Below are 20816 nucleotides of genomic sequence, written 5' to 3'. Positions count from 1 at the left end.
ATTTCCCTGCCGATCTCACTTAAATCATCAGGCCGGGGACAGGGGGTGGGAGGAGTGTATCCTCTGGAGGGACTCCATGCCACCGGATCAGATGGCTAATAATCTGCAGGGAGTGGGGCTGGAGAAATCTGCAGTGGAGGAGCCAGAACAGCCAAACAGTCGCCAGAAAGGAGCTACCTCACTTATCCTGGGAGCCAAAGCTCACCGTGGGGCTGTTCTTGGGCAGTGTGCTTCTTTTAAAAAGAAAAACAAAGAATCAATTTGTTTCCGGCGTATACATAAGACCGCCTTCGCCAACTGGAGAAAGGAGCAGGACTGGCCTAAGACATTTTGCTGACTGAGGTGGAACAACAAGTTGTAACCGTGACCCATGTGCACAAACATGCACCCAACTCAAGGTGCAACAGTAGCAAAGTCCACAAAGTTATTTTGATACCCAAGTCAGAAAATCCCACAAACACAAAAGTAAAATCACAACAAATCTAATCACTAACCAGCACCCAGAATACTCCTGCTTGAGACAGCCACTCAGCCCTGGAAGAGACTATGAGTGCCTGGTTATGTTTTTCATCCTCTGCCCTGTCTCCCCAAGTGGCAATGTGTTCTCTTTCCTCAACCCAAAACACAACAGTGCCCCTTATGGCTGCCCCTTACAAGTCCCTTCTTGTAAGGCTAATGAATGACAGGGTCTTCTAGGCAAGATTTATTCAGAGCAATCCTCTTAAGATGCCAGCCACAGATACAGGTGAAATGTCAGGAGAAAATGCTGCTAGAACATGGCCATACAGCCCGGAAACCACACAACAGCCCAGTTATTCCAGCCAGGAAAGCCTTCAACAATACAACTTTAAGATTCTTAAGTCCGGAAACCACCAAACAACCAAGTTTGCTATCGTGTTTCCCTTTGAGGTGGCCCAAAGTGGGTTTCATGTCCTGGCCGTCAGAGTCCATGGCTCAAACCACTTTTAACCAAGGCCTATATAGAGATCTGTTCTCTTCCTATACAACTCATTTACAGTTACAAACATCTGACTTACAAACAACTCATTGTTAAGAATGGGGATGAGACGACAGGAAGTGAGAGAAATCTACCCCTCAGAAGGAAAATTTACTCCTGGAAAAGATCATGGGGAAAATGAAGCTTTCTCACCAATCCTTGTTTCAATAGTAAGCCATTTTTTTTTTTCAAAATCTAATTATCAAAGGGACAGAAAGTGAGTTGAAATCTTCTGAACAGAGGCACAGAAAGCAAAACAACCACAGGAGTGTTCATCCTTCCCTATGCTATATATAGTTATGGATATGGACATATGAATACAGTGCTGGAGTTACACTTTTAAAAGTCCCTGTTGTGATTTACGAACAAATTCAACTTAAGACCAAACCTACAGAACCTACCTAGTTCATAATTTTGGGACCGCCTGTAGCCTTTTGCAAAGGATGAATCTGAGATATATCAGGCAGTCCATGTACTGGAGTGCTGCTTTCTTTGTGTGTATGTGTGTGTTTGTGATGTTACACCTTCAAAATGCCCTGCTCCGACTTATAAACAAATTCAACTTAAGGACAAATCTAGAGAACCTATTTTGTGTTGTCGAAAGCTTTCATGGCTGGAATCACTGGGTTGTGGTGAGTTTTCTGGGCTGTCTGGCCATGTTCCAGAAGCATTATCTCCTGACATTTCACCCACATCTATGAGGTTGTGAGATATATTGGAAACTAGGCAAGTGGGGTTCTGCTCTCCCAGAGTGTGTGAATAGTGTTACACTTTCAAAGGTCCCTGTTCTGATTTATAAACAAATTCAACCAGTGTTCCTCACTTGGGGACTTGCCTGTGGTGTGAAGGGAAAGGAAGAGACTCCCTGAAACAAGAACTAATGGTATCGAAGAATGTGTGAGGAAATCCATGGGGTGGCCTGAAGTAAGCTGTTCAGGTGCCCAGACATCACCAACCAGAAGCCTCACTCTGAGCACTCCTTTAAACATACTCTCCTCAGCCTGAAGGTGGTTTTGGGTGCTTCTTTCCTCCCCTTGGTGAGAGCAGGCAGCCCTGGCGTTGTTTGGGGCTGAGGCGTTGTTTGGGGCTGAGTCTCCCTCAAGGTGTGGAAGCAGGAGGGAACTCGCAGGCTGAGGCGGCTGGTGCCTCTCCTGAGGGGACTTTGAGGCATGGCTGAGTTCGCCAGGCAGGGAGGGAGGCGATGCCGCAAGGCTGGCCTCTGCCAAAAAGGAGGGAGGGGAAGAGGCTGCTGCTGCTGCTTGCTGGGAGCTGGCCAGGCTGAGAGGACAACGAACGGGAGGGAAGAAGCGGGGAAGCCTTTCCCTTCTAAAGCAAGGCGCGTGAAGAACACACCCTTCGCGCGCTTTCTCTCGCGCTCTATAATATCGCAAGCGCCTCCGGACTCCTAGCCGCGCCTAGCTCATCAATGCCTCTCCTCTCAGCCACGGGTTCGAGTCCCGCTTAGACATGATTTCCTCTGTTGTTGTTTTTTTAAAGACACATCCTGGCCATATCATTGCGGAAATGCTTCCAGTCAGCCTGTTTCTTTAATATTTCAATCTGGCGGCAAAAGCCAAGGAAAAGTGCCCTCTGGCGATCCAGAGTGATGTGATTGTGGAAGCTAAGCAGGACCGGCCCTGGTAAAGACTTGGATAGGGAACGTTCAGAGATACGAAGCTGGCGAAAGCCTGAGGCGGCGTCTAGACTAAAGCAACGCTAACCCGATTTGCAGTTGCAGTTGGACAAGGGCCGCTTCCAGGGCCCTTCCACACAGCCCTATATTCCAGAATATCAAGGCAGAAAATCGCACATTATCTGAGTGTGGACTCAGATAAGCCAGTTCAAAGCAGATACTGTGGGATTTTCTGCCGTGATATTCTGGGATATAGGGCTGTGTGGAAAGGCCCCTTTCACACAGCTGAATAAAACCCCACATTATCTGCTCTGAACTGGGATATATGGCAGTGTGGACTCCGATGACCCAGTTCAAAGGCAGATATTGTGGGATTTTCTGCCTTGATATTCTGGGATATAGGGCTGTGTGTGGAAGGGCCCTCAGATAATCCAGTTCAGAGCAGACATTATGGGATTTTTCTGCCTTGATATTCTGGGTTATGTGGAAGGGCCCAAGATCTTTTCCTGCCCAAGTAGGGCTGAACCGTGGCAGATTAACACCTCCCAACAAAGGATTCCCCCGGGCAGGAAGCAGCCAGGCTTTGATGATGCAAGGCTATTCAATGGTAATCAAGGCGATTAACTGCAGCATTCCAAGAGACAAGAGTTATTTCTCCCATCACAGATATATAAACCCAACTTGCCTAGTTTTCCAACAGACCTCACCACCTCCGAGGATGCCCGCCATAGATGCGGGCGAAACGCCAGGAGAGAGTGCTTCTGGAACATTGGTCATACAGCCCGGAAAACTCACAGCAACCTTGTGTCAAAGTGCCGTCCTGTTACAGTGTGAATGTATCCAAAGAAGCCCATAAACTCAAGCGTTTCTGTGGGAAGAGGGCTCCCGCGGCGGGAGGCAAAGGAATAGCGCGAGGCTACAGGCTGATCCTTCGGCCGCTGCACCTCCCCCCCCCCCCCAACACACGTCTTTCAAGGCTTTGCCTTTAAGCCAAAGCGTGTCTCCTCCTGGCCGCTTTTCAGGGCAAAGACCCTCTGGTTTGTCTTCCTTCCCTCCTTCTTTTCTTCCTCAATCCGCCTTTGAACTCAGCAGCCCCAGCGATCTTTTTCACCCCCGTGTCAGGAGCGACTTGAGAAACTGCAAGTCGCTTCTGGTGTGAGAGAACTGGCCGTCTGCAAGGGTGTTTTTGATGTTTTACTATCCTTGTGAGAGGCTTCTCTCATGTCCCCGCATGGGGAGCTAGAGCTGATAGCGGGAGCTCATCCGCGCTCTCCCCGGATTCGAACCGCCAACCTCTCGGTCAGCAGTCCTACTGGCACAAGGGTTTAACCCATTGCGCCACGGGGGTTTCTAATATAGAGATATCAAAGTGGTTTTTGAAGCTGGAGCTGACAGGATTCGAACCTCGGACCTTTGGGTCAGGAGTCCTGGCCGGCACAAGGGTTTAACCCATTGCGCCACCGGGGGCTCCTAATATAGAGATATCGAAGTGGGTTTTGGAGCTGACAGGATTCGAACCTCGGACCTTTGGGTCAGGAGTCCTGGCCGGCACAAGGGTTTAGTCCATTGAGCCACCGGGATCCTAATATAGAGATATCGAAGTGGTTTTTGGAGCTGACAGGATTCGAACCTCCGACCTTTGGGTCAGTAGCTCTGGCCGAAACAAGGGTTTAGCCAATTGCGCCACCGGGGGCTCCTCGTCCCAGCGATGCCTCCGCGCAATAGGAGGCTTTCCCTCTCGGCCGCAGAAGGGCTTCTCCTCCTCGCCGCTTGGAGACACCAAGGGCTTCCCTTTCCCCAGAGCCTCGTCCCGCTGCTCTTCCCGCAAAGCCAAAGCCTCTTCTTCCCCAGGGTCCTCCCTGACTTTATAAACAAGCTCCAGTCGCTACAAAGTGAATCCCCTCCCATGCCTTTGAGTGATTTAAGTGCGGCGCCTTTCTGCCAAAAAGGCTGGAGCTGAGGCGAGGCTCCGCATGTGTGATCCTGCAGGAAAAAGGAAGCCTAAACAACACTGCTCCTCTTCTTCCTCCCACTTTGGGGAGTCTTTGGTGCCTTCCCTGTGTGGCACCCGGTCACAAAACCCTGCGAGGCTGAAAGTTGTGTCGGTCTCCTGGAAATAGATCGATCCGAAGAGATGGGGGCATCCGAATTGTGAATAATTATCCTTACCTGCTGCTTGCGCTCGGACTCCGGACCCAGCCCAGAAGAAGATGAGGAGAGACCCCCAGAGGAAGGCAAATGTATCCATTTCCAGAGAGAGATGTATCGAAGGAAAGGGGAAAGCCCTTCCTTCCTTGCAAGCCTTCGCTTTGGATCCGACGCGGAGACGGCGGAGAGGGAACTCCTTCTTCAATTCAAGGCGGAGGAGCAAGAGCAGCAGCAGCAGCTGCTGATTAAGACGCGCTCCGGGAGTGACACACACACATAGACGAAGGCAAGCAGGCGCCTCGGCTGGGGAAAAGGCAGCCCAAAGTGACCGAGTCCGCCTCGCCTTCCTGGGTGGAGAGAGAGAGAGAGACGACGAGAGATGCAGAGGCTTTGCCTGCCGCTCGGCTCGCGCGCCGCCTTTTCAGGGCCGAGCCGCGTGCGGATGTCAGGCAGAAAAGGCAGCGCTCTCCGTGACATCCACGCGCGCGCGCCCAGGGCCCGCCCCTTCTGGGTTTCCGCCTTTCCACCAAAGGAGGGGAGGGGGAGAAAGAGGAGGAGAAAAGGAGAGAGAGGCAGGCTCCGCGGTCAGGACTCGCACCCAGTCCTGGATAGAGAGAGAGGGAGGGAGGCTGTCTGGAAAGGGAGAAGGCGCAACAAGTCCGGAGCCTCGCCCCACAGCCTCACGCCTTTGCTGCTGCTGTTGAGGCGTGTGTATAGTATACACAGCCTACTGCAGATCGTACTCGCCCCAAAGCCTGAAGGCAGGCTGGCTGCTGCTGCTAAGGCGTGTGTATACACAGCCTACAGCAGATCGTACCCGCGCATAGACATCGAGGAGGGGAGGAACAGAGGCTGGTCGAGAGTGCCGCCTTCCCTGCTTCACAGCTTCCTCCCCACGCGAGGAAGCACCATCCCGAGCTCCCGACGCCACCCACACAAAGAGAGAGAGACGCACATCACACTTGGCAACTAAGGCTGGCAGGAGGCGCCTCGCCGCCAAAAGGATGCGTTGTTGTTTTGGATGGAAAACTTGCCAGCACTGCAATCCATATCTGGGACAAGCTTATTCACTGGCTTGTGTTGTCGAAGGCTTTCATGGCCGGGATCACAGGGTTGTTGTATGTTTTCCGGGCTGTATGTTCTCGAAGTATTCTCTCCTGACGTTTCGCCCACATCTATGGCAGGCAGGAGAGAATACTTCTAGAACATGGCCATACAGCCCGGAAAACATACAACAACCCTATTCAACTATGTTGTTGTGCATTTCCCGTGCTGTGTGGTCATGTTCCAGAAGCATTCTCTCCTGACCTTTCGCCCGCATCTATGCCAGGCTTCCTCAGAGGTTGTGAGGTCTGTTGGAAAACTAGGCAAGTGGGGTTTATATATCTGTGGAATAATGTCCAGGGTGGGAGAAAGAACTCTTGTCTGTTTGAGGCAAGTGTGAACGTTGCAATTGGCTGCCTCGATTAGCATTGAACAGTCTTTCAGCTTCAAGGTCTGGCTGTTTGCTGCCTGGGGGAATCCTTTGTTGGGAGGTATTAGCTGGGCCTGATTGTTTCCTGCCTGGAATTCCCCTGTTTCCAGAGTGTTCTTTATTTATTGTCCTGATTTTAGAAATGCTGGACCACTCTAACAACCGCCATGCCAGACTACACAGAGAAGCCACTGAAATCCACAAATACAGTAGAGTCTCACTTATCCAAGCTAAACGGGCCAGCAGAAGCTTGGATAAGCGAATATCTTGGATAATAAGGAGGGATTAAGGAAAAGCCTATTAAACATCAAATTAGGTTATGATTTTACAAATTAAGCACCAAAACATCATGTTATACAACAAATTTTACAGAAAAAGTAGTTTAATACGCAGTAATGTTATGTTGTAATTACTGTATTTATGAATTTAGCACCAAAGTATCATGATATATTGAAAACATTGACTACAAAAATTGCTTGGATAATCCAGAAGCTTGGATAAGCGAGGCTTGGATAAGTGAGACTCTACTGTATGCGGACAATGGGGTTGTTGTATGTATTCCGGGCTGTATGGCCATGTTCTAGAAGTACAGCCCGGAATATATACAACAACCCTGTGATCCCGGCCATGAAAGCCTTCGACAACATATGTGGACAATTTCAACAGAAAAGAGGAAACGATGAAAATGAACATGCTCCTCCTCCAAAGGCATCAGAAGGCAGGCAGGTCAACGTGGAAGATTGGCTAATCAAAATATTAGATATCATTCAAATGGACATTTTGACACAAAAAATAAGAGAAAGGAAAAATAAAACTGACTGGACAAACTGGAGAAAAAGAAGAATGGATCTCACGATAGATCTGTCTTGTATATAGAAATGAATCAATGGAAAAGAGGCTAGAGAAATTGACAGAAAATCTAAAGGAAAACGAAAAAAGAGTCTTTAAAGCACAGATGGGAAGTCAACCTCTGACGTTAAGTCCAGTCATGACCGACTCTGGGGGTTGGTGCTCATCTCCATTTCTAAGCCGAAGAGCCGGCGTTGTCCGTAGACACCTCCAAGGTCATGTGGCCGGCATGACTGCATGGAGCGCCGTTACCTTCCCGCCGGAGCGATACCTATTGATCTACTCACATTTGCATGTTTTCGAACTGCTAGTTTGGTAGGAGCTGGGGCTAACAGCAGGCGCTCATTCTGCTCCCGGGATTTGAACCTGGGACCTTTTGGTCCGCAAGTTCAGCAGCTCGACGCTTTAACACACTGTGTCACCAGGGGCCCCATTTCCATGACATCTAGTAGGCAAGGATTAGCTCATGGTGCCCAACATGGTGCAAACTGGGGGCGTACTGACTTTCAACATTCCTCTCTAAGAAGAGTTTCACTCTTGCTAAAAGCCGGTTATAAGATGATGGGGCTGTGGGCTGTGCATATGAAGTTATTTGCACGTGACCTAATGGTTGGGAGTTTAGTACAGACATACTTTTGCTGCTGTGTGCCTTCAAGTAGTTTCCTACCCTAGGGGGTTTAATATCATGGGGTTTACTTGCCAAGATTTATTGAGAGGGGGGCTTTGCTTTCCTTTGAAGCTGAATGGTGTCAAAATTGGCCATAAATCACTCCAAGTTTTTCATGGAGAAGGGTAGTTTTTCCTCCTGGGAGTTTGAGGGATCTTGGAAGTACTGTAAATTGTCTAATCTAATGGCCCTAGTGTTCTCCAAGAATGAGAATTGACTGGGTTGTTGTGAGTTTTTCAGGCCGTATGGTCATGTTCCAGTAGCATTATTATCTGTAGATATACATAGATATATACACAAACACTATAGGATATGTCTGTGTGTGAACAACACTCAGATATATATGCACCCCACTTGCTTAATTTCCAACAGACCTCTGAACAAACCTCTGAGGATGCTTACCACAGATGTAGGTGAAACGTCAGGAAAAAAATGGTACTGGAACATGGCCATACAGCCCAAAAAACTCACAACAACCAAGTGATTCCAGACATGAAAGCCTTAGACAACACAAGGAGAACTGAGCTTTGTAAGTCATCCCTCTTTGTTTTTCTATATACACACAGAGACACACACATATACACATAGAATCATAGAATAATAGAGTTGGAAGAGACCTCACGGGCCATGTAGTCCAACCCCCTGCCAAGAAGCAGAAAATCACATTCAAAGCACCCCCCAACAGATGAACATCCAGCCTCTGCTTAAAAGCCTCCAAAGAAGGAGCCTCCTACACACTCCAGGGCAGAGAGGTCCACTGCCGAACAGCTCTCACTGTGAAGAAGTTCTTCCTGATGTTCAGGTGGAATCTCCTTTCCTGTAGTTTGAAGCCACTGTTCCATGTCCTAGTCTGCAGGGCAGCAGAAAACAAGCCTGCTCCCGCCTCCCTATGACTTCCCCTCACATATTTATACATGGCTATCATGTCTCCTCTCAGCCTTCTCTTCTGCAGGCTAAACATGCTCAGCTCTTTAAGCCGCTCTTCATAGGGCTTGTTCTCCAGACCCTTGATCATTTTAGTCGCCCTCCTCTGGACACTTTCTAGCTTGTCAACATCTCCCTTCAACTGCGGTGCCCAGAATTGGACACAGTATTCCAGGTGTGGTCTGACCAAGGCAGAATAGAGGGATAGCATGACTTCGCTGGATCTAGATGCGATACCCCTATTTATGCAGGCCAGAATCCCATTGGCTTTTTTCACCGTCGCATCACATTGTAGGCTCATGTTTAACTTGTTGTCCACGAGGACTCCAAGGTCTTTTTCACACGTACTGCTGTTAAGCCAGGCATCGTCCCCCATTCTGTATCTTTGCGTTCCATTTTTTTCTGCCAAAGTGAAGTAACTTGCGTTTGTCCCTGTTGAACTTCATTTTGTTTGTTTTGGCCCATCACAAGGCTTTCAATGGGCTGTTTGCAGTAAATTGGGGTGTGAGCAATTGGTGTGAACCTATGAAGTTGCACACTACTAAAAAACACCAAGTGGCCTAATGTGTTGGCAGATGGGAAGCTATTCTGAACATTTCCTTGTATCATCTTACCTGGTGCCAGCCATTTAGGACGTGGTGAAGGTGGAAAGATCAGCATCTCTGCATTCACAGATCAGGGATAGGAGTCATGGACCCATAGTCTTTCTCCAGCATAGCCAGGGACAAGGAATGCTGAGAGCTGCAGTCTAGCAGCATCTGGGGGGCAAAATGACTTGTATTTTTACAGTAGACACCATAGCTAGTGAACTGACCTTAATTACAAGTAAAATAGTATAGTTGCAGGATATGTATTATATCCAGAATTGTGAGTAAGCGCCTTCATCTCAGTGGGATTCACTTCCGACTATGCAGGGATGAGGACAGGTTTGTGGTGTGCCTGTGTTTAGGAGAACGATGTGCTGCCCTATGGATTTGCAAGGACATATGGGAAGACGTGACCTCAGATATAGCTTGGGGTCACCTGCAGTGGTTCAGATCTGCTCCTTTGCTCTCCCAAGTGAAAGGTGACCAGGCAGCATTCAATGCTAACGATCCACATCATTAAAATAGTGTTCTTGTTTGTTATTGTGATAAGGACAGGCATTGATTTGCTGTTGCATGTTGTACATAAACTGTTCTTAAACATCAGATAGGGATTGTGAATAATACTTCTTTCCAAAGGATTTGGTTGGTTCTCAGTGAAAAAATATGAAAGGATACTATTAGGAAAGAAAGGAAGGAAACAGGGAAAAGAGCAGAAGAAACCCCTATTTCTTTGATTTCATGATATTGTGACAACAATTATTCCCCAAAGGGTTCAAAACTACTTACCAAGTTGAAGAACTGGATGGAAGAGACTTTTCTTGTTCATCTTAGTTTTCCAAGCATACATCCATAAATCCATTCTCCGCTGTGCATCAAACTGTAATTTTAACAAGGATGGTTGCATTTCTGCATGGATTTTATCTTAAAATGCATTAAAATTATTTCATGCACATTTACGGTTAAAACGTGGTTTCATTTGTAAAAATTGGTATGTTTTCAACAACATACTTTTAGAAGTGTGGAAAGTGCATTCCAAACTACAGTAGTCTCACTTATCCAACACTCGCTTATCCAACGTTCTGAATTATACAACACATTTTTGTAGTCGATGTTTTCAATAAATTGTGATATTTTGGTGCTAAATTTGTAAATACAGTAATTACTACATAGCATTATTTCATATTGAACTACTTTTTCTGTCAAATTTGTTGTATAACATGATGTTTTGGTGCTTAATTTGTAAAATCTAATTTGATGTTTAATAGGCTTTTCCTTAATCCCTCCTTATTATCCAACATATTTACTTATCCAACGTTCTGCCGGCCCATTTATGTTGGATAAGTGAGACTCTACTGGTTCAGAAAAGACATACAAGACAGGTTTCCTTTAAAATGTGGACTGGAAAACCCAAGTGTCCTTGTACATTTACAATGTAAATAAATGTAAATGGGCTTTAAAAAGTTTGAAAAAGATACACTGCATACAATGCAGCTATGAAGAACTGATTCAAACAGTTCTGGAGAGATTTTATGGAGGCCTCCCTAGCTGTGCAGAAGCAGAACCTAGTATGGAAATTTCTTATTAACTATATGCACATGTAAATATAAGCTGGGGCCTTCTGCTACCAATGAAACTATGGGTTTATGTCCTAGTCAGAACCTTGTTGGTACATTAGTCCCGTGAAAATGATCATGTAATAACTCAGCTTCTGCAGCTCACTTCCCCATTCCCGTCCCATGGCTGATTAGTTAAATCCTGAGATCCCCTTCTTCCTTTCTCCTTCCATTGCATATAAGCCAGAGTTTTGTGATGAGGAGACCTTCCAACATTTCACAGATGAAAACTGGACATATGTAGCCAAGTAACAATGAGTTGGTCAAGATCACAAAGGTTAATAATGAAGGAAAACAGACAAGCTGCCGAAGGCTGCAGTGGTTTGCTTCTGACTGAGCCTCCTGGGAAAAAGTAAGATTCTGACCCTTCTCTCCTTTTCCCCAGCTAAGTTAGTTGAGTAGAAATTTGTACTTTGAGTAGTTTGCAGAAACTGGGCAAGATCAAGACAAAGAAGGGAAACTGCTGAAAAAGTGGGAATAAATTGGAACCGTTCCTGCCAAATTCGAACAGTTGGATAGGATCAATTAGCTTTGTTGAGAATAATAAGTAGAAAGGGTTCTAGCCTTTTAGGAATGGACAACTTGTCCTTCAGATACTGTTGAATTGCAGCTCCCATCAGTCCTTGTGATAAGGAATGATTGGAGCTGAAGCCCAACAGCAGTAGGAGAGTCACATGTTCCCCATTTCTGATACAAACATTAGGTCTTATACTTCCTAGAAGCAAATGACATAGAGGACTAGTAATGCAAAGGGAAGCCAGTATAAGGGAAGTGTTTTAGAAAAAAGCAATTGTCATGAAAACATACATTCATCTAATGATGAAAGTGTTCCCTACACCCCTTAGAGGCCATTTGGGAGCAAAAATGTGTGTTTTTGATGCATCTCACCAAGGTCTCCTGGAGAGTTAATGCAGTCCTCTAGCCCCGCACAGTTGCCCACGCTTAGTTTTGCTCACTTGATATGCCATAGTTTCCTATATACTCCTACATACACACTGGCTGTTGCTGTGTAGGGTAGTAGTAGCTACATATCCAAGCTCCAAGATTCCCAGTCAAAAACCCACTCTCTGGTTTAAGCAATCTGGTCTTCTTTTAGTCCAGGCAGGAAGCAGCCAGGCTTTGAAGCTGCAAGGCTATTTAATGCTAATCAAAGTAGCCAACTGCAACATTCACACTTGCCTCAAACAGACAAGAGTTCTTTCTCCCACCCTGGACCTTCCACAGATATATAAACCTCACTTGTCTAGTTTCCAACAGACTCACAACCTCTGAGGATGCCTCCATAGATGTGGGCAAAACGGCAGGAGAGAATGCTTCTGGAACATAGTCATACAGCTTGGAAAACTCACAGCAACCCAGTGATTCCGGCCATGAAAGCCTTAAACAACACATTTTCTTAGTCTGTTTGTCTCCAGTCCCTTTCCCTGATTTATAAACGAGACGAACAATTAAAACGTATAATAATAAACAATAACCATTTACAAAGCAGAATAACAAAAACCATAGAGCTATATTCATCATCGTTCAGTTCAGCTGTTCTTGAATTCCAAGTTTAGCATTGTCTCATTAGGGCTTTTACAGATCCAAGTACATTGGGTTCATTTTTAGTGGAGTTTTTTGCAGAAGTATTTTTGTAAACCATCTGATAATTCTTATTTTTGTCTCCTTGACAAATGGCACCTGCTCATTTCTTATAAAAAGAAATAACGAGAAAAACTTCTTGCAGTTTTCCAAAGTTTGTCACAGATGTCTTAAAAGAGGATTTTCAAAATATATAATCAGAGGTACAATTTTGTCCTTGGTCTGAAAACCAAGAAGGTGTTTGTTGATGGTGGTGCACACTTGTATCTTGGCCCCTGACTGATTTAAATACAATTCAGTGCACCTTGTAGAGGAGTTCACACAATTTTTTAGTCTCAAATATTAAATGTCAAGCAGCCTGAGACCAAGACATCCATAGATTCTGATATGGCCCTGGGAGTTTTATCCTATTTTTGGTTCCTTATGGTATACCTGGCAAAAGGAATCTCACCAAAGCAACAACATCTCATGTCCAACACCCACATATAATGAAATGTTTTCGAAGACACAAAAGTTATTTCACAAATATGATATATATGCCGTGCTACAATAAAGTTGTGGGTATTTGTATGGATTGATGAACAAAGGTTGTAAATTTTGTTGGCTGCTTCATACCAATAAAATCTGTGTATTGCTGCAATCCATCATATTAACAAAAACACTGTCTATTGCTTTCACACAGACATACGTGCTTCATCTCCTGTTGAAAGTCAAGGGATTCCTTGGGCCCATTTTGTGAAAGAATGGTAATTTTTACCTTGGCTGGTTGCTGTTTTCTCTGTGATTCTTATAGACACTTCAGACTGGGTCTATCTCATCTGTCATCCCTTGCATTTTGTTAAAAGAGCCCCATTGATGAAAATGGGACTGCAATCCTTTATTCACTGAATTTTCAATATGAAAATGTGTGACTTTTTTAATGGCTAGCTTATGGCTAGACTACTATCAAACTAGTCAAGCATGAGCTTGAAAGTATATAAATAGCTCTTGGGAACCATAACATAGTTGCTTGTGCGTTCCATATTGAAGCACTCAACTCTAAATTCTGATTCAGCCAGGAAAGAAAACTGTGGGTTTTGTTTTCCAACGGGAAGAGCGAACATAGGAACAAGCAAGGAATGAGTCTGGAGCATAATTCCCAGGAATGTTCAGTAAACTGGCAAAATAAACACTAAAAAACTGGAACAGGAGCAATTCTCTTGCACATTGAACATTCAATTCAAGCAATATACGTACATTTGCAAAAGCAGACCACAATCTTAGTAAAAACATGAATATCTGTAGCCAAGCTGGATGTTACCATATTCAGTAAGCCTGCCCTATGAGAAGCTGGCCTAGGAAACTATGGGAAACTTCAAATGAAATGTAGGCAAAGCCTCTGTTAGTGTTCAGCTGAAAGTTTTTGCAAAAAAGGGAGGAGGCAGAAAGTGAGTCCCAGTTCCTCTGGTTTTTATGTCCATCGACCATATGCTTCAACCCCTTCTCACCAGCAGCATCCTATCCCAGCTGACAACTTTGGAAGAAATACATCCCTAAACAGGAAGAGAAAAAGGCTTCCCAGCCCTGTTCTAAGCAGGCTCTGTCAGTATACTATCCTGGCAAGGCAAAAGAAATCAATGACGAAGGATGCACTGTATGATCACATTTAAAGAGTCACAATGCAGGACATATCTTCCTTTAAATGGAACATCTGGCAGCCCACTAGTGACATATTCAGATGTTAGGTAAAGGTAAAGGTTTCCCCTGATGTTGGTGCTCATCTCCATTTCTAAGCCGAAGAGCCGGTGTTGTCCATAGACATCTCCAAGGTCATGTGGCCGGCATGACTGCATGGAACACCGTTACCTTCCCGCCGGAGCAGTACCTATTGATCTACTCACATTTGCATGTTTTCGAACTGCTAGGTTGGCAGGAGCTGGAGCTAACAGCGGGCGCTCATTCCGCTCCCAGGATTTGAACCTGGCACCCTTCGGTCTGCAAGTTCAGCAGCTCAGCGCTTTAACACACTTCGCCACTGGGGCTCCCAATCATTCATGTGTTAAAGCCACCTTATGTCACCTTACATCTTTTCTTGGTTGATGTGGATAATGCTAATGAAGCTTGGAGAGCAGCACTTTGCCCTCTCTATATTGAGGCAGCTCAACAGGAAACTTCCCAGCATGTAACACTCATTGATTGGAATCCTATTTGTTGTTGTTTATTTGTTCAGTTGCTTCTGACTCTTCGTGACCTCATGGACCAGTCCATGCCAAAGCTCCCTGTTGGCTGTCGCCACCCCCAGCTCCTTCAAGGTCAAGCCAGTCATTTCAAGGATACCATCCATCCATTTTGCCTTTGGTCGGCCCCTCTTCCTTTTTCCTTCCATTTTCCCCAGCATCATTATCTTCTCCAAGGAATCTTACAGCTCTGTTACAATGGCCATTCAACACTCTTGACTTACTTGAGGGGCGGCATTCCTCCCTCTGCAATGGCTAAATGCACCAGTGAACCATTTCAGCTTTCCCCGTCCCACTTGCAATCATTCAGTGGCTGATGGAGCAGGAGTGGGAGCTATGTCTCCATAACCAGAGCAAAATGATTACATAATCCACTGAAACCTCAGCAGAGGGTGTAATCACTTCACATCTGGACACAGAAACATAGCCAGACGTTTCTCGGCTCCCTTTTCATCAGTCACAGGAAGGGTGTTGCAGCACAATGTTAAATCAAGTGTGTTGAATGGTAGTTTTTAACATATTTTCATAAGTAAAAGTACAGGATTCCAGTTAATGTGTATTGCAGGCTGGGATGTTTCCTGTTGAGATGCCAAAAGATTATTCCCCAGGCTTTGTTAGCATTCTGGCTTCCAGCATCATCAATGGCAGGGGATGATAGGAGTTGCAGTCCAGCAGTATCTGGAGATTTAGGCCCTTTCCACACAGCTGAATAAAACCCCACATGTTCTGCTTTGAACTGGAATATATGGCAGTGTGGACTCAGATAACCTAGTTCAAAGCACATATTGTGTGATTTACTGCCTTGATATTCTGGGTTATATGGCTATGTGGACAGGCCCTTACAGTTTGTCTTTAATCAAATTAGGAAAATGTCCTAAGGCAGTGAGACAATAGTCTTTCTCCAGAAAAATGTTAATGTATACGTTGTATTTCCTATCCCTCTCTTATTAGGACTGATAGTGTGCATGCACACAAATACATACATGTACACCTTTCACTAATGTCTTTTCCCACAGCCATTAGAACATAAAAGTTTCTCTTTGAAACATGAACATTTAAATTTTCTGGAATATACTGTATATACTCGAGTATAAGCCTAGTTTTTCAGCCCTTTTTTAGGACTGAAAAAAAAACCTCCTCGGCTTATACTCGGGTGAGGGTCCTGGTGGGCTTATATTCAGGCCGGCTTATACTCAAGTATATATGGTATATTTGTTATTTTTCTCTATTATTATTGGTATTGTTACATTGATTATTTTACTCTATTATTATTATTACATTTATTATTTTACTTTATTATTGTTGTTACTTTTACATTTATTTTACTCTATTTTTATTATTATTAATACATTTATTATTTTACTGCATTTATTATTATTATTATATTTATTATTTCACTCTATTATTATTAAAAGGATACATAAGCACATTTATATTGAAGAAGATGAAAATAATGATTTATTCAGAGTTGGACACTCATATCTTAAATTACAGCTTGATATAAAGATTCAAAAACATTTAAACTACTGATGCCTCAATTAATGTAATTTTATTGATATCTTGGCTTATACTGGAGTCAATGTTTTCCCAGTTTTTTTGTGGTAAAATTAGGTGCCAAGGCTTATATTCGGGTCGGCTTATACTCGAGTATATACAGTAATTCCTGTTGAAAGTCCCATATGGGAGCAATGTGAGAAGAACAGCTGGGGCTATAGGACATCATTTACTATGGAGTAGAAGTGATCTCCTCCTCCTAAGACATAGAAGCAGACTTTGCCTTTAATCTATTAACAGTTCAGAAGCATATCCTTCAACTGTTTCCAGGAAAGACTTACTTGGTATTTACACACCTCCAGTATTGAATTGCAACCAGCTGTTGAGGCATCCTTTCACACTAGACAATTATAGTGCGTTGATTCCACTTCAACTGCCATGGCTACCTCCTATGGAATCCTGGGATTGGTGGTTTGATCAGAAGCATCGGAGGAAACTATGTTTCATCCGAATGTCCAGTGACTTCAACAGTAACTCCACTCATAGAGGATAAAGAAGGCAGATGTGTTTGTGTTACATCTCACTGCAATCAAATGGCTCAACATATTATTGGAACTAGTTGTCTCCTTCCCCCTCCATTGCATGCATCTTGGTATATGAAAAAACATCCATAAAACCTCACTGGAAAATGGGACAATCTGTAATTCAATTACTCTAATAGTTTGTTTACTTCACCATCTGTATTAAATTTGGCTGGAAGAATTTCACAGATGAAGTGCTGGCTGAAGTTTGCATGGGATGGAATTTCCTTTCACTGGGGAAGAGAAGCCCATGCGTCTTCAAATATGGAACCTATTTCCCCACTATTATTTTCTATTCCTGTCTTGAGGGAAAGGATATCCTCTCCCAGCACCTCACTTTCCCTTATTTCCTGTTGCTTAACCAAGCTGTGGCTGATGTCCCTCAGATGGCTGCAATGGTCATCTTTAAGAATGTCACTCCTGCTTGCTCACTGGAAGATAGCATAAACATATTTCTCAAACTGAGCCTAATTCTTGTGACACCAGGCCAGTTTCTGACAGAGGATCCTTGTGACACATATAAGCCTAATGTAGCTTGGACACTCTCTTGAATGGCCAAGAGATGGTAGATCCTGCAAAGTGAAACTTTTACAATGGAAGTTGTCTTCCTCTCCTTCCCCCCTGAGCTATATCTATTTTTTTATCGTGTCAGAAGCGACTTGAGAACATACAGCAAGTCGCTTCTGATGTGAGAGAATTGGCCGTCTACAGAGACATTGCCCAGGGGATGCCTAGATGTGTTACTGGGAGGTTTCTCTCATGTCTCCGCAAGCTAGAGCTGACAGTCTGGATCTCATCCCATCTCATGGAATTCGAACCGCCAACTTTCAGGTCAGCAACCCAACCTTCAGGTCAGCAGTTCTGCCAGCTCAAGGGTTTAACCGATTGTGCCACCACTAGATGTGTTACTGGGAGGTTTCTCTCATGTCTCCGCAAGCTAGAGCTGACAGTCTGGATCTCATCCCATCTCATGGAATTCGAACCGCCAACTTTCAGGTCAGCAACCCAACCTTCAGGTCAGCAGTTCTGCCAGCTCAAGGGTTTAACCGATTGTGCCACCACGGCTGATGAAACATTATTAAACTGGAAGATCCACACAAGAGAAGTTGCACTTCATGACAGAAGCCTCCAGATCTTGTGAAACTGCATCTCCCACAAGCCCAAATGATAAATTATGAGGATTTATGTAAGTTGCAGTTCATCAACACCTGGAAGTCCCAAGGTTCCCTATCCAATTTATTCTCTTTCTCTCACTGTGTTTGTTAAATGTGTTCCGCAAAGGAGCTGAGAATCCTTCAGCCTCATTTTTAAAACTATGTAAAATTTCTATTTTTATAAATGAAATGTATTTTGTTATTTTGAAAAAAATTACATACCTGGGAAAAGTTACTTTTTAAGGACAGACCAGCTTTGGTAACGTATGCAAATCTCGGATGTTTCAGGCTCCCGAGCTTGCTTGGGCGAGCCATGCAGTTTTCCCATGTTGCACAACATATTGCTTCTATCAGTGACCCCTGACATCATTCCAAATAAGCAAACAATATGGCAGGGCTGAAAATGAGCACTTACAGAAAGCCAAGCACAGATTCATTTCCCCACAAAAATGCACAAAGCAAAACTTCTGCCTCTGGCAAGAACTCAGAGACAATGTGGTGGTGAGAGCACAAGGCAATCAGCCAATGGCAAAATTATGGGGTTTGAAGCCATCGCCTAACCTTGAGACCATTACAAGAACTCAGACTCGGCGGCCTCTCGCTTAGCAAAGAAAGATATGAAATGCTGGGTTTTCTACTGCACAGTATGTCACATCTTTTGCTGCAAGATGATGGTCGTGTAGGAGTACCAAAGACCACAAATAGAAATAAACAAAGCAGATAAGGATAGAACGTGCTATCATCTCCTCTGTCTACATGAACTTGAACAGAAGATCTGGTGAACTACTCAGCTAAAATAAACAACACTAAACTTTACTCTCTCTAAGAAAATGGAAAACTGCAAATCTCTTAGAGCAGTGGTTCTCAACCTGTGGGTCCCCAGGTGTTTTGGCCTTCAACTCCCAGAAATCCTAACAGTTGGTAAACTGGCTGCGATTTCTGGGAGTTGAAGGCCAAAACATCTGGGGACCCACAAGCTGAGAACCACTGGCTTAGACTGAGGGGATTTGGAAGCAGAATTCACTGAATCATGACAATCACAGGCAATTTTGGGCCAGTTGCTCTCTTGATCTAATCCACATCAGAGGGTTGTTATTGAGATAACACAGGGAACACAGGGATAACACTTGGAGCTTTTTAGAGGAAATACAGAATACAAATGTAGCAAATAATCTCAATTACTAAAGTGAGTCAATGTCTGGGACTCTGGGGAAAAAAATGTCCCCCAAGCCTGGTATACAACAATCTCGCTCTTGATCAACAATGTTGTTCTATATACAGTAGAGTCTCACTTATCGAACACTCGCTTATCCAATGTTCCGGATTATCCAACACATTTTTGTAATCAATGTTTTCAATACATCATGATATTTTGGTGCTAAATTCGTAAATACAGTAATTACTACATAGCATTACTGTGTATTGAACTACTTTTTCTGTAAAATTTGTTGTATAACATGATGTTTTGGTGCTTAATTTGTAAAATCATAACCTAATTTGATGTTTAATAGGCTTTTCCTTAATCTCTCCTTATTATCCAACATATTCGCTTATCCAACATTCTGCTGGCCCGTTTACGTTGGATAAGCGAGACTACTGTATTCTGTAACTATGTTGTAATTACAGACCGTACCCAATTCAAGTCTCCAGGGTCGGATCAACTATATCCAGGAGTAGTGAAGGAACTAGCAGAAGTTATTTCAGAGCCACTGGCAATCATCTTTGAGAGTTCTTGGAGAATGGGAGAAGTCTCCGAAGCCTGGAGGAGGGCAAATGTCCCTATTTATCTTCAAGAAGGGAAAAAAGGACGACCCAAACAACTACCGTCCGTTCAGCCTCAGGTGGATACCAGGCAAATTCTGGAAAAGATGACTTGAATTCTTGTGTGCTTTCAAGTCAGTCATCTGTTGATGTATGGAGATCCCATGAATTTCACAGGTTTTTTTTTTAAAGAAAAGGAGGGTTCTCTTGCCAGTTCCTTCCTCTGGCATATATGTGACATACAGTGGCCTCCATCCAAGATCAGATGGGATCTACTGCTCTAAGATAGTTAGGCCCTTAACTAATTCCTACTGAGGGCCAATCTTCACACTTACCAACATGAAAGGTTAAAATGAAAGATACAATGGCTGGAGACTTGGTTGTGTTCTGTTAAAAGGCACAGCTTAATTAACACCTTGGGAGGAAAGCCATTGTTCCAGTGCAAAGCCATCATCAATAGCTTTTGAGTCTGAAAGAAACAGTGGGCAAAAGGAAGGGGAAGAAGCCTAGAAAGGAGATGACCCCTGAGCACTGACAATCTCCCCCTCTAACAATCTCGCCTCTACATTTGTTGTCTTTGCAGTGTTTACTCCTCCACAGTTGGGAGAGATGTCACTCACACTGCAAACATGGGCAGAGCTGCTTTACTATCACATGCATCATGCTCCCGTTGCATGTTAACAGGTTTAGGCTGCTTTCTATTTCATGGGTGTTTTATTGAGTCTTTAAAAAAAAAAGCATATTGTTTTGTCAGTGCAGGGATATGATATCTATTTCCATACAAAAATTCTCCCTCTACTTTACCTCTACTTAACAAGAATCTTGCCAGATTATTTAATATAATTATCCCCATATTGCAGAAGGCAGCATACCAACATAACTCCTTTTGGAACATTTACTTGTAATACTTACTGGGATTGGGAAGCATGTGGAACTGCAGATGATAAGGGGACTACAACACCCATAAGTCTTGTTCAGTATAATTAAATTAGGGCTGCAGTGGCACACTGGGTTAAATCTTTGTGCTGCTCAACTACTGACCTGAAGGTTGGCAGTTCGAATCTGCGGGACAGGGTGAGCTCCCACTGTTATCCCTAGCTCCTGCCAACTTAGCAGTTCAAAAACATGTAAATGTGA

At 44.1% G+C, this 20816-nt stretch overlaps 1 protein-coding gene across 3 annotated transcripts in view; it reads right to left on the bottom strand.

The window, feature by feature from the left end:
* nrp2 (neuropilin 2) overlaps positions 1-20816 on the bottom strand; it is a 351320-nt gene that overhangs the window by 260571 nt on the left and 69933 nt on the right. Inside the window, exon 2 of one of the 3 annotated variants that reach the window (XM_008114943.3) lies at positions 10066-10156. In XM_008114943.3, coding sequence (XP_008113150.1) covers positions 10066-10138 — 73 coding nt within the window. In that variant the 5' untranslated portion in view covers positions 10139-10156. Of the gene's footprint in view, positions 1-4799; positions 5533-10065; positions 10157-20816 lie in introns of those variants that run through there. The other 2 variants (XM_008114946.3, XM_008114941.3) reach the window with 2 other exon arrangements.

This window comes from Anolis carolinensis, chromosome 1, assembly GCF_035594765.1.
Source record: "Anolis carolinensis isolate JA03-04 chromosome 1, rAnoCar3.1.pri, whole genome shotgun sequence".
Classification (NCBI taxonomy): domain Eukaryota; kingdom Metazoa; phylum Chordata; class Lepidosauria; order Squamata; family Dactyloidae; genus Anolis; species Anolis carolinensis.
The sequence above is the reverse complement of the archived record's forward strand: the minus strand, read 5'-3'. Positions and strand labels throughout refer to the sequence as shown.